Below are 12,900 nucleotides of genomic sequence, written 5' to 3' on the forward strand. Positions count from 1 at the left end.
AACAAAAGACTCAGTTTTCTCATCACTAATAAATCCACAACCAAAAAGAATTGTTTGATGATGATTGTTAACTCCTATAAATGGTGCCAAAATCAAGCCATATCTGTTGGTGTTATATGTAGTATCAAATACAACTACATCACTAAATACACTGTATGCCCTTCTTGATACATGATCAGCCCAAAAGCACTTATTAAATTTTTTATTTGAATCAGTCTCGTAATCAAAGAAAAAAGCTGAATTCTTTTCTTGCTCAGATGTAAAAAACTCAATCAGTGTTTCAGCATCAATACCCTTTTGCTCATCCCTAAGATTTCTCTCAAAGTTTCTAATATCTTTTTCTGTGCAACCTACCCACTCAGGGCCTCCATACTCTATCTCTAATAAGCGCATTTGTTGACAAGTTGGTACATTGGCTTGTGAAAATTATTTTGTCAATGCTTTCTTGGCTACTGAAACACTACGATGTGAGCGTAGCAAATGCACCTTTGACGGAGTCGAGAGCGGATGATTATGAGTTTCTATGAAGTTACAGACAACCCAATTAGGCCCCGTCTGTTTCTTAACAAATGCAATATTTGACTTACAACACGTTCTAACTGTGCCACGTGCTCTTTCACTTGTTACTTGATTAGAGTTTGGATGTTTATTGTTCCGCATTAGATCTGTATGCCCTTCTTTAAAGCATACAATTTGTTTCCATGTCACTTCATTTGTAATCTTGTTTTTCCTACTCGTGCTATTCCTTGAACTAAATCCGGCTTCTCGAGCATATTGGTTATAGAACGAATATGCATCATCTAGTGATGGGAATTCCATTCCAATTTTTGGCTTTCAAGCATCTGCAACTTGGGGAATGAATTCTTGATCATCAACTCTATTTTCTTCCATTTCTGTGTCCTCGCATTATATTAGACAATATATAAATAAATAAATAAATTAATACTACATCTTATTTCTTAAAATCTAGTAGAAAATATGCACTAAGAGTACCTAGGATTTTCAACAGCTTTAACCTCTATTCTATTTGCTAATTTTGTTAATGGTCAATAGATCTTTAAGAATCAAGCAAGTAAATGTACACAAATCTTTTCAAATTATTGTGGAGACTATTTCATGCAACCATCAGATAGAAATTTACAAAATATATTACTAAAATAATAATTAATGCAACTATTGCAAATTGAAGTATATTACTAAAATAATAATTGATGATGAAATTGTCTCAAAAAGAAGATTGAGTAGTTATGAAGTGGAGACGTTTTTAGTTGAATTTGACAGATGTTGATTTATTTCTTCAATTATTACTTTTGATGCTAATATGATTCGCATTAGTAATTTTGATCAAAATTATTGCAAGGTGGTATAGATATGGAATACTAGGGGGCAGCATTGTCTTCCTACGCCATTGTACATATGGACACCATTGGGTTCCAACTGTCCAAACCGATGCAGCTAAAATAGCAATGACTCTAAGCTTTAATTGGACTAATGACTCCGACTAGTAGAAGAGAAATCAAATGCTAAGAAACACCACACTAGTGAAGCACACAGGAAATTAAAATTTAAAAAAGAATTCGAAAACTAGAACAATTCAAATCCAAGAAACTTATGCACACTAGAAAAGGAAATCAAGTCTAGAAATCATAGTTGTAAAAGCTAATCTTGCAAATTAAGATCCAGATTGCAAAGTACCTCTTCGGTTGAGAGGTAGGCGACGACGAGGCGTAGTGAGGGAAGGAGACCCGACGTAGCGTTTGCGGTGAGAGAGGGAGCTTGCTGCGGGTTGATTGAGGCGAGAGAGGCGAGCAAAGGCTAGGGTTTAGAGGTGCTCAGGGAAGATCGCGGCAAGACCGGCGGCGCTAGGGTTTAGGGGCGGCAAGGTTCGGCGGAGAGAGGAGGAGGAGAAGGAAAAAACGTGAGTACGTTTTTTTTTTTGCTTCCGTTTCTTTAACTTAGCTGACGTGGTCTTTTTTAATTTTTTTTTTGTTTTTTTTTTGCTTCCGTTGCTGTCCAGCTAAACTTCCGCCGCACCAAACCTGCCGCACAAAACCGCAGGAGATCTCCTCTGATATATATATATATATATATATATATATATAGATCTCTCTTGCGGAAAGTGAATCATATTGGATTGGGTTTGGGCCAACGTGGACTCTTGTTCTTGATCTCCTAGAGCACCTTGATTAGATGTGAATTGGTGTGTTTTCCTTTAGACGCCTCAGTGTTGCAAGGCATCGATATAGTAGTTCATCCTTCTATCTTTTGGCTTATCTCTTCAATTCTCTAGCTCTTTAGAGTTTCAGGTCAATTGGTCTGGCTAATCTGACATTATTTGTCATGGTGTAGTGCTTCTTCAATACTAAGCATCTCCACGTAATTCCTTGAAGGGACCTTGAGAATGTGAAGAGGAGCTGGCTCTCAGTTTGTGCCTCTGCAAGTGAAACTTTGAAGAAGAGATCGGAACAAAGTGTGAAGGGTGAAGAGGACATGAAGTAAATGGACAAAAAATTCTTCCAATCTCATGTTTTGGTTCCCTAGGTTCTTGCTAACTAAGCTCACAAATAAGTGATATCCATCACCACAACCCTCCAGCATAATTGAGCTTCTCCACCGCAGTTATCCTCCAAGTCTAGCACAATAGTTAACCTTGACCTCGAGGTAACATCTTGTTATTGTTGGTAGGTTTTGTTCAATAGGTGTCATATTATATCTTTCTCTCAGTCGTTTTGCCTAACAAGCATCCTTGTCCTCCAACATGTTCCTATTTGTCCAGTATCCATTGTTCTTGGTGGTCGTTAATCCATTGTATTCAAAGGAGTAAGGGAGAAGATTGGGAAGGAAGATGAGCATGTGCTTTATGTTATCTGAAGTATGAACACCAGTAAACGCTGATATTATTTTATAAATCATCACATTTGTCCATTTGCACTAATGAGGCAGTGTTTGTTTCTTCAGTGACTCGATTCACAAAGAAAGAAAAAGAGAAAGCATGTGATGTGAGACCATGGATCACAATCTAGAGCATAAAAGCGTAGTCCCAATCACTATGTTGGAAATATAACATCCGTTTTATCATTTAGCATAATCTATAGCTGAAGACACCAATAAAGAAACAAGAAAAACAAACTATTTGCAATGAGCCAAATAAAAAGACTAAAAGTGAACGTCTATGCAGCTATATTTGCATCTCATTCTTCTATAATATAAATCTGTACTAAACAATTAACGACATTTTTCCCTGTGTACAAGAAACCAGGAACCCAGTCGAATTGGGATATGGTTGAATCTTTGGGATAAAGTTTCTAGTTTAAGTCGAGAGGATTCAAATTTGGTTCAATTCAAGCTTGATTTGATCACTTCAGTGTCAAATTAAATTTATTTTAGTTTTAATCATGTTTGCGGTTTCAGGGTAGTTTTCTAATAAGATCCTTATTTATTTCTTTTATTTTCTCTCCTCATTGTACCCTCCTACCATGGTTCCTCTCTCCCACCTAATCCCTCGCGTGCAAATCTTCATCGACATCATTGTTGATCGCAATGTCGGAGAACTCGACCAAACAACTAGTGGGTGTCACTCCTTCCTTCTTTGATTGTCAGCCTCTCTCTCTCCCACTCTCGATCTCACTCTCTCTCCCTGCCTTGCATCTCTAGCCTCAACAATTATTACGACTTCTAAGATGATCTTGATGGCACGACATTGCTCGTGAGCCTTTTGCTCGTTCCACATCTCGGTGCAGAACAAAATGAAAAATCTCAACTGTCTATTGGAACCCCCAAGTGGTCCTATGCAACCATGGATTTTGATTTTGGACAGAAGATTTAAGTTAAGACTTGCATTGTGATTCAACTTGTGTTTCTAAATGCAGAGACTTAGGAATGCACACATCAAGTACTAGTGACTCAAGGTTCGTGTTAGATTAGAGAAGGGTGGTATAAGACATCCAAAAAATCACAAGACAAGGAGCATCGTGTTACAACTCCCTTCTTCGATCTTAATGGTTCTGATGATATTGATAAAGGATTTAAGGTCGCTTTGTGATTATCTAATATGTGTGCTAGGTTGTGTAGGGTCTATCAACTATATAAGTTTTGAGGGCTTAATGGTTCAAGGTCCATAAGATTGGAGAAGGATGGTTCATCCGAGGGATCACAGGATGAGGAGTATCATAGTAAGGCAAGTCGAGGAGGATATATAAGCAAAGGCGAGAAAGATGACTAAAGAGGAGACATGATTTCAAAGCATCTAAGGGACACAACTTGATGATAGAAGACCTCAATACTTGAAAATTCTTCAAAGTAGGATGAATGGAGTTTGTATACAAGGTAAAGATAGACAATCAACTTTGGCAGACTTGACGTCATGGATAGATTGATTGGTGACACTGATATTTGTATACCGGGTATTAAGTTTGGATAAGTCGACTACTGGCAACAAATTCTGACAATAAAACATAAAGCTTTTGAGTCAATTGACACAGTCGATTGAAGTCTATAATGAAGAGCACAAAAAATACAGAAATCGACTAGGGCAGTCGATTGAATGCAGATCAGTCGACTATTGCTATACATTTCAAATGGAGCCGAAGATGAAAAGATCAACGATATAATACATATAGGATTTGAAGATACTGAAGTACAATAAAAAATCGATTGATGATTGCTAGATCAGCCAATGAGAAGATTCAAATTGAAGGCTATAAATAGAACTTGACAAGCCACGAGAGGCACAAGCCTTGCTCTGAAATACATGTCAACACTACATTCTCCATTAAGCCTTCATTACTCTCCATTCTACTTGTATTTTCCTATTTATTTTTAGCTGACTGTAAAAGATTCTCTACTTCTAGTGTTTAACGAGAAAAAAAATAGTGCACTTCCTTACGTATATACCTTAGACGGGATTGTGAACCAAATAAATTGAAGGCGTCCTATTGGTTTGTTTTCTTAGTTCTTAATTTCTACTGTGCAATATTTTTTTTTTAGAATACTAAAGGTGAGTTGTGACATTCACTGCTCTCTACTACACTAGCATCCCAATCTTTCAAGTGGTATCAAAGCAAGTATGTTATCGGAGTCACAGCCTATGAAGCACATGGCCGGAGATCAATTTCAGATTCCAAAACTCGAGTGAAGTTTTCCATAGAAGAAGATGACACTACTTTAGACTTGCTATGACACAACAATCACAATCGAAGAAGGGTATGACCTAATTGATGAAAATGATAACTTAGCTCCTCTTTCCAAGTTGACAAAGAAGCAAAAAGAACAGGTGATAGTCGGACAGTATGGCCAAGCTAACGTTAGAATATGCAATATCAGATTCGGAGATGAGAAAAGTTGAAAAATACACAATAGTAAAAGAGCATCATCGAGATGAATGATCAATGGAGGTAAAACTTCTACAGAGAGATATGCTGTGATCAAAACTCAACACATGTGGTAAAAGATGAATACGCTCACCTCCAATACCCTCGTCAGTCCATTTCAGGACCAACACGAAGAAGGTGAATCACTGAGAAGGTAAGTAGCAGGTGAGGTGAATTTACACAGATTACAGGGATTTACGCCCTGTCAATCTCGAGATTCGACCCTAAGAACTTATGTGGCAATCAACCTGCCACTTACCAACTTAGTTAAGCCCATGGGGGCAACCAAAACTCAATACATGCACAATGATGGAGAGAGCAAATTGCAAAATTCAAAGTATAAACAACTCATTTTTGAACCAAAGAGTGTTGGTGAAAATCTATCAAACAGGGGTATTATTCGAATGACACTAAATGCCCTACCAAGAACATAATATTGGAGCTCCCGAGGTTATGGTGCAGCGGCAGGACATTCAAGTTATCACCTAGATACCCATGGTTCGAGCCCCAGCTATGAAGAATTTATAAGAATTTTTCCTCCAAATGGAGCACGCAACTAAAGGATACTAGGCTCCTAGGCTAATCGCTGCAAGCGCTTTCCGATTTACCCTAGTGACCGGTGGAAAATTTTCATAGAACAGACTGATCACCCCAGACTCGACGTTAATAAAAAAAACACAATATTGGAGCTCCATCGTTAAATAATTATCTGATCGCCCAGATCTAAATGCAAGTACTTTAGATTCATTATTTTTGAATTTGATTGAAAAAGAAAAGGGCCAAGGAAGACAATAATCATCTTCAGATTCTGAAAGAGTTTATAATGGAAGAAAATAGCGACGGAATTGTATGTTTAGTAAGTAAAGTAAGCCGTAAATTTAAGAATAAATTTAATTTAAACAAAGAAGACTTGAAGGAATACCTAAAGAACAAAAAGGAGGAAGAAAGAAGATGAATGAACAATACGTTGCTACAATTACAACAAGGACACGTAAAAAGACTTATGTCCAAAGTTGAGGAAAGATAAGGAGAAGAAAGCAAATTCACCTAAAAATCGAAGAAACAATTCCAAAAAAAACTTGAAAGCTACTTGGAACAATTCAAGTTCATTGGAAGAAGAAAATAAAACCTTATTAGCACTTCCAGCCTTCTACACTTCATAGCAACAAATGATAACTCGTCATTGAAGAGAAATCAAAGCAAGGGAGAGATGACACGGTAATTGAGATAAACTCTCTTTTGAATCTCAATTAATAGATTTAGTAAATTCCTTGAATGAGCAATTAGATAAATATGAAAAGAAAATTAAAATTTTTAAAAAAGAAAATGTCATGCTAGAAGAAAAACTAAGATTAATAGTGCCTTATGATAAGTCGCATGACATTATAATTCAAGAACTAAAGCTACAGAAAGACTCCCTACGAAACAAAGTGACTCTTTTAAAGATAACATTAGAAAAATTTACTATTGGATCACATTCATTAAATATGTTAATCGGCAGCCAAAGAGTAAATTTTTATAGAAATGACTTAGGATTTAAGGAATACAAGAAAGAAATGACATATTTTAGGCTACTAGCTAGAGGACAAGATTGTAAGAGCAATAACAAAGAAATAGATACCTAGCCAGAACTTTGTTAACCCTGTTAGACCTAATATGTATTAGGTATCAAAATTTATACTTAGTCACTAAATGACTTTAAAGGTCAACCATATTGAATCACAAGCTATAGCCATGATATGGTTGACATAGCATAAGTATAAAATGAATGATATTCATAATTTTTATGGTAATCTCACATATGTCCATGTTTTGTATCAATTTTTATATGCCCTGATTTTTCTAAAAAATCTTGATAAATGTGGCACAGTTTAGGTGAAAGTCGATTGGGTCAGAGATATAGCAGTCGATAGATGTCTTTGAGTCGACTGACACGACATAAACTAATAAGGTTTTCATATCCACAATTTGGACTTTTGATGGCAAAGAGGGAGATTTTAGCATTTAAGTAACCATTTACAAAAAGGGGAGCTTAGGTGAAGGGGAGCTTGACTTTCCTTATTTGTATTTTGTCTATAATTTTGTCTAACTTAAACGGACTGTCAATCACTAAAAAAATAGAAAGATGGTTAGTTAGGAGTCTCATCCTCAGTCTTAATGGTTTTGATGATATTGGAAAAGGGTTTTAATTAGTTTTGTGTTATCTGATGTGTGTGCTAAATTGTGCAAGGTCTACCAAGTAAATAAATTTTATGGGATTGATGACTCAAGGTCTGTAAAATCAGAGAAAAATGATGCATTAGAGAGACCGCAAGATGAGAAGCAAGGCAAGTCGAGGAGATCTACATAAGCAAAGGTGAGAAGGATGACTAAGGAGGAGCCACGAAATCAGCCTTCGAGGGATGCAGTTTGACAATAAAAGACCTTAAGAGTTGAAGATACTCTAAGTAAAATGAACGGAGTGACATGTATACGTGGGCCAAGGATAGACAAAAGACTAAGGTGGACTCGACCTTAGAACTGGTCAAAGTCATGGCCCTGATATTCAAATACCCTAATTTTAAGTCTGTTTGGGATATTAAATTTGGATTAGTGAACTGATAGGTAAGGAACAGCCGACTACTAGTAACAAATTTTGACAACCGAACAGAAAGTTTGAGTCGACTGGCACAGTCGATTGGAGTCTATAGAAAGAGCACAGAAGGTTCAGGAATTGGCTGGAACAGTCAATTAAATTACAAATCAGTCGATTGTTGCTATAGAGACCATTTCAAATGGAGCCGAAGTGGGAAAAATCAACGACATGATGTTGATAAGATTTGAAGATCAATCAATTGAAGTGCAACAAAGAGTCGGCTGATGGTCGCCAGATCCGCTTGCGAGAAACACAAGTTTTGCTCTGAAATACATGCCAAGGCTCAGTCTCCTTTAAGCTTTTATTGCTCTTCATTCTACTTGTATTTTTCCTTTTGTTTTGGTTGATTGTAAGAGGTTTCTGCACCTCTAGTATTTAACTGAAGAGGAGAAAAGTAGTGGTCGCCAGATCAGCTTGCGAGAAACACAAGCTTTGCTCTGAAATACATGCCAAGGCTCAGTCTCTTTTAAGCTTTTATTGCTCTTCATTCTACTTGTATTTTTCCTTTTGTTTTTGGTTGATTTTAAGAGGTTTCTGCACCTCTAGTATTTAACTGAAGAGGAGAAAAGTAGTGGATTGTGTGTGCATAGGTCTTAGACATAGTAATCGGAAGTTGTGAACCAAGTAAATCAAAGATGTCCTACTGGTTTGTTTTCTTAGTTGTTAATTTCCATTGTGGATTATTTTTTTTTGTAGAAAACTAGCACTGTAGGTGAGTTGTGACATTCATCCCTCCTCTACCACATCGGCATCCCAATCCTTCACATCAGAAGTAGCTGCTCCTAGAAAGAAAAAGACTCAAGCAAGAGTAAAGGATGAAATGGGTAGGGAGCCAATGGGGTTAGTGCATCATAGGGATGCAGGTGGAGCGAGAAGGATGACATGGAAAGGGTAGAGGGATTAATGCATCCGAGAGACGAGAAGTCTATCGGAAAACTCTTGGAGATGGCAACAAAAGACAACTGTTGTGAGTTGAGGTTGAGTGAACTTGTAATTGGATGAGGGAAGAACTCAACCTCGGTAGACTCGACCTTTAGATAGGCCAAATTCAAATTACCAACCGACTGGACTAGTCAACTGAGGGTCAATCGACTACAAACAAAACTTACTGTAAATGTGCTGTAAGTGACACAATTGACTAATGGCTTATGAGCAATCAACTGCAAGTCTGGTTGATTAAATGGTTGTTATCAACTGAGTAATGTAGGAATTAGCTAATGAAAAAATATCACATAAAAAAATCTCGAGCAATGAGTTCCGACTTGAAATGGACATGAAGTCAATTGATGATGAGGATGAACGAGTCATTGCAAGATTCGATCACAAGCTCGAAGAAATAGTTGCACCAGTTGACTAATAGGTTCAAGATAAAACTGTCATCATAGACATCAATTGTGAATGGAAGAAATGGTCATACAAATCTGATGATGACTTGACAGTCGATTGATGGATGCCACGTTATCAAAATTGTACAAGTGAAGCATTTCATGGAGGAGGACATTATATATGGTTTATGGGCTCAAACAGCAACACCATTTACATGAAGACAAAGCCATTATTCATTATATTCTTAGCCTAATTGTCGTTAACCCAATTCCATTATAAACCTCATGCAATACATTGATGGCTGATCTTTTAAGAGGTTTCTTCACTTCTGAAACTTTATCAAAGAAGAGAAAAGTAGTGGATTCCAAGAAAAACTCTCCAAAAGGGTCATAAGCTGTGAAAATTCTGGAGAATTATAAACCACCTTAAATTAACATATTTGGTATGTTTCATTTATGTTCATGATATTCCGTTGCTAATATAATTTATGGCATTGCTAAGATAGCAACAAGAGCAATTTTAATTTAAATATGCAAGCACGTTATTCACTCCCTCCTCCTCTAGCAATTCATTTTATCATCTATTAGAGTTAGATCTAATTAATCTACAATATTAAATTTTTACTATATTTAATCTTTTTATAACTACATTCTCTATCTTATTAAGTATATTCTTAAAAAAAACCAATATTCATTCAAATTATCTCTCAAATTTCTATGGTAAAAGGTACATATTGAATAATGAATATGATCTGCAGTTTCAAACTCTGCCAAAAGAGAACAGCAAGTTCTTGGAGCACTGACATCAATGATCCATACATAAGCATTCAGCTTGTTCTGAGTACTGAGATAAAATCTTAGATTGCCCAATAATCAGCACATAGTTGGTGGTATAGTCTTATTTTTTCTCATCTAAATAATTTGAAGCACAAAAATACCAAAAAAGAAGAACTTCCACATTTATGTAACTTACTTCTGTATAATATTTGTGCAAGGAACAAAGAGGTGACTAGAGGAGTGAAACTATATAAAAGCAGCCATCTAAACCACCAAAATCAATCATTCATCAAAGCATAAAGGATCATAACCTAACTATTTTATGAGAAGATACAAGACAGTAAACAAAATATTAGATCGATCGGCCAAATAGAGGAAAAACAAAATAACAATTCCGACATATTAAGTGGAAATGAGAACTCCAAGTTTTGCACACTATTTTTCAGCTTTCTTCATAAAATGAGACCTCCTGGTTTTCATTCAATTGCTCTTGAATATTAATCTTTTATTTTAATTTATATTTTCTATTACTTCATAAATTTATCCCTACATTCTTAGCTTTGCTATACTAACTTCTTTGTATGTAGGAATTATCAAGTATATCCTTAAAATAACTATTATTCTCGTTCAAATTATCTATCCGGTTTTCTGATCAAAAGTTTCAAATTCTATAAAAAAAGAGAGAGAGATCAGCAAGCTGTTGGAGTACTAATATGGTAAAACTCAGCTTGTTTGAGCAGTGAGCTAAAATCTTAGAATGACCAAAAATCAGCACAGAAGTAGTGAACTAGTCTTCCATTTTTTTCATCCAATAATTTGAAGCACAATAGAATTCAAATAAGGAGTAGATTCAACATTTTATTCATCTTGCTTCTGTATAATAATTGCAATGCATAAAGAGCTAACTAGAGGAGTAAATAGACATCTAAACCAACAAAATAAATCATACATCAAAGGATAGACAAGCAAAGTCAAATATATTATGAGGAAAATTTGCGCAAGTACTTTTCCTTCGAACCCTAAAGCAGATACAAGAGTAGATCAATCACCCAAACAGAGGAAAAACGAAACAACGATTCCAGCAAATTCAAGACTAGACCTCAAGGATTACTCAACATTTTCCAGCTTTCTTACCCAGATCTGGCGGTGTTGGTTCAAGAAGCACCGGCGGACCGGTAGCGGTACAGTTTGCCGAAGACGTGGAGGGCGGTGACGAATCCGATGAAGCAGAGGCTCATCACCAAGACGACGGTGGGCGACATCTTGAGACCCGGGGCTTCGTCGGTGTAGAAACGCAGCATGTTACTCCCTCCGCCGCCTCCAGCTCCAAATCCCCCAGCCGAGCTGCCCCCTCCACCAAGCCTCCGCCTCCTCATCCCGGCTGCCGCTGCCGGCGTCCCCCGAGGACCCACCGTGGCCGGCCGCGCCGCACCCCCAGCCGCCGACGACGTTTGAGATTGGGAGCTTCCTCGAGCCATACTTCTTAGGATCGAATGGATCGATGAAAAACAAAACGACCTTTTATATAAATCTCCGTTCCGTTCTCGTCAGCAATAGTTTACTATGGGGGAGGACAGATTCCACGGGACTCAAGATGTTATCCATCGTTTACTACAGGAGAATTATCGGAATGATCGCAGTTGGATTCGCAACCCATCCGCAGTTGACTATGAGCCATCCATTCAAAATTGAACTGAACTGTCCCACGACTTAGTTAAGTTGATAAAGTTGATAAATGATAGATTGATTGTCGTATAAGATTTTAAGATTGAATTTTAAAATTTATGGGATATAAATTTTTGTAATTCGCATAAACTCATATCAGTTATCATTTGTCTTCTCAGTCATCATAATTCATCTTCTTTTGTTGGTCCTAGGATAAATTGATGGAAGCACTTAGACGAATGTATTCACCTTTGTTATAAAATTAAACGAAACTATGTTTTCTTTGTCTCATCTTATACCATCTAACTTCACCTTCTTTCAAAACACACGTGGAATTCCAAGTGACAAGCTTACCTCAAAAGTTGGGTAAATAGATTTTTTTTTTTTTAAATATCAATTATTTTGATCAAATGGTTATGATACGAACCCCACCAATAAATGTGATAGAACCCGAAACAAAGGTGGATAGAACCCCAAGAACTAAACGACAAGAGTGTGAGCCTTGACGCATAACCAAGAATTGACACGAATCAAGCCTACGAAGGAAAGAAACGCCACACCTAGGGGTGATAAGTTTCGATGGGTTGAACGCCACGAGAGTAGACTCGATAAGTTCAGCAAGTTCTTTCAAGAACTAAGAGAGCACACAATCTCACCAAAAAAACTAAGTTGCTTCATACTAAGATGTCCCTCCCTTATATAATGAGAGTGAACAAGGAAAAATACAAGATAAGTACATACACAATTAGAGTCCCAATGTTGCATGCCTCATGCAAGCTATCTAGAAACCCAAAACAAAATAAATGCATGCACAATTAGAGTCCCAAGTTGCATGCTTCATTAAACAATCTAAAATACTTAAGTTTTCATGCATAAACGAATTCCCATGCTTTGCATGCTTATTAGCGTTCTTTCGTTAAGCGCGGCCAGTCATGGATGGTTATGCCCGATTACGTGGATTAGACCACGACTAGCAGTTGTGATTATCTTGGTTTCTCCTTGCTCATAGTCCTTCCAATGTTTTTTGATTAGCCCATTTAGTGCTTCCTTGAAACGCTTTGCCCGTAGTCTTGTAATTGGGTCTTCCGGAAGTGATAACTGATCTCTCCTATCTTCAGCCCTTGGGCAT

General features: G+C 37.0%; 1 protein-coding gene across 1 annotated transcript; it reads right to left on the reverse strand.

The window, feature by feature from the left end:
• Positions 1-11,064: 11,064 nt before the first annotated feature.
• On the reverse strand, positions 11,065-11,682 carry LOC122003753 (protein transport protein Sec61 subunit beta-like). The gene has a single exon (XM_042558784.1). The coding sequence runs from the start codon at positions 11,582-11,584 to the stop codon at positions 11,261-11,263; it is 324 nt and encodes a 107-aa protein (XP_042414718.1). The 5' UTR covers positions 11,585-11,682; the 3' UTR covers positions 11,065-11,260.
• Positions 11,683-12,900: the final 1,218 nt, after the last annotated feature.

This window comes from Zingiber officinale, chromosome 7B (assembly GCF_018446385.1).
Source record: "Zingiber officinale cultivar Zhangliang chromosome 7B, Zo_v1.1, whole genome shotgun sequence".
NCBI classification, from domain to species: Eukaryota; Viridiplantae; Streptophyta; class Magnoliopsida; order Zingiberales; family Zingiberaceae; genus Zingiber; species Zingiber officinale.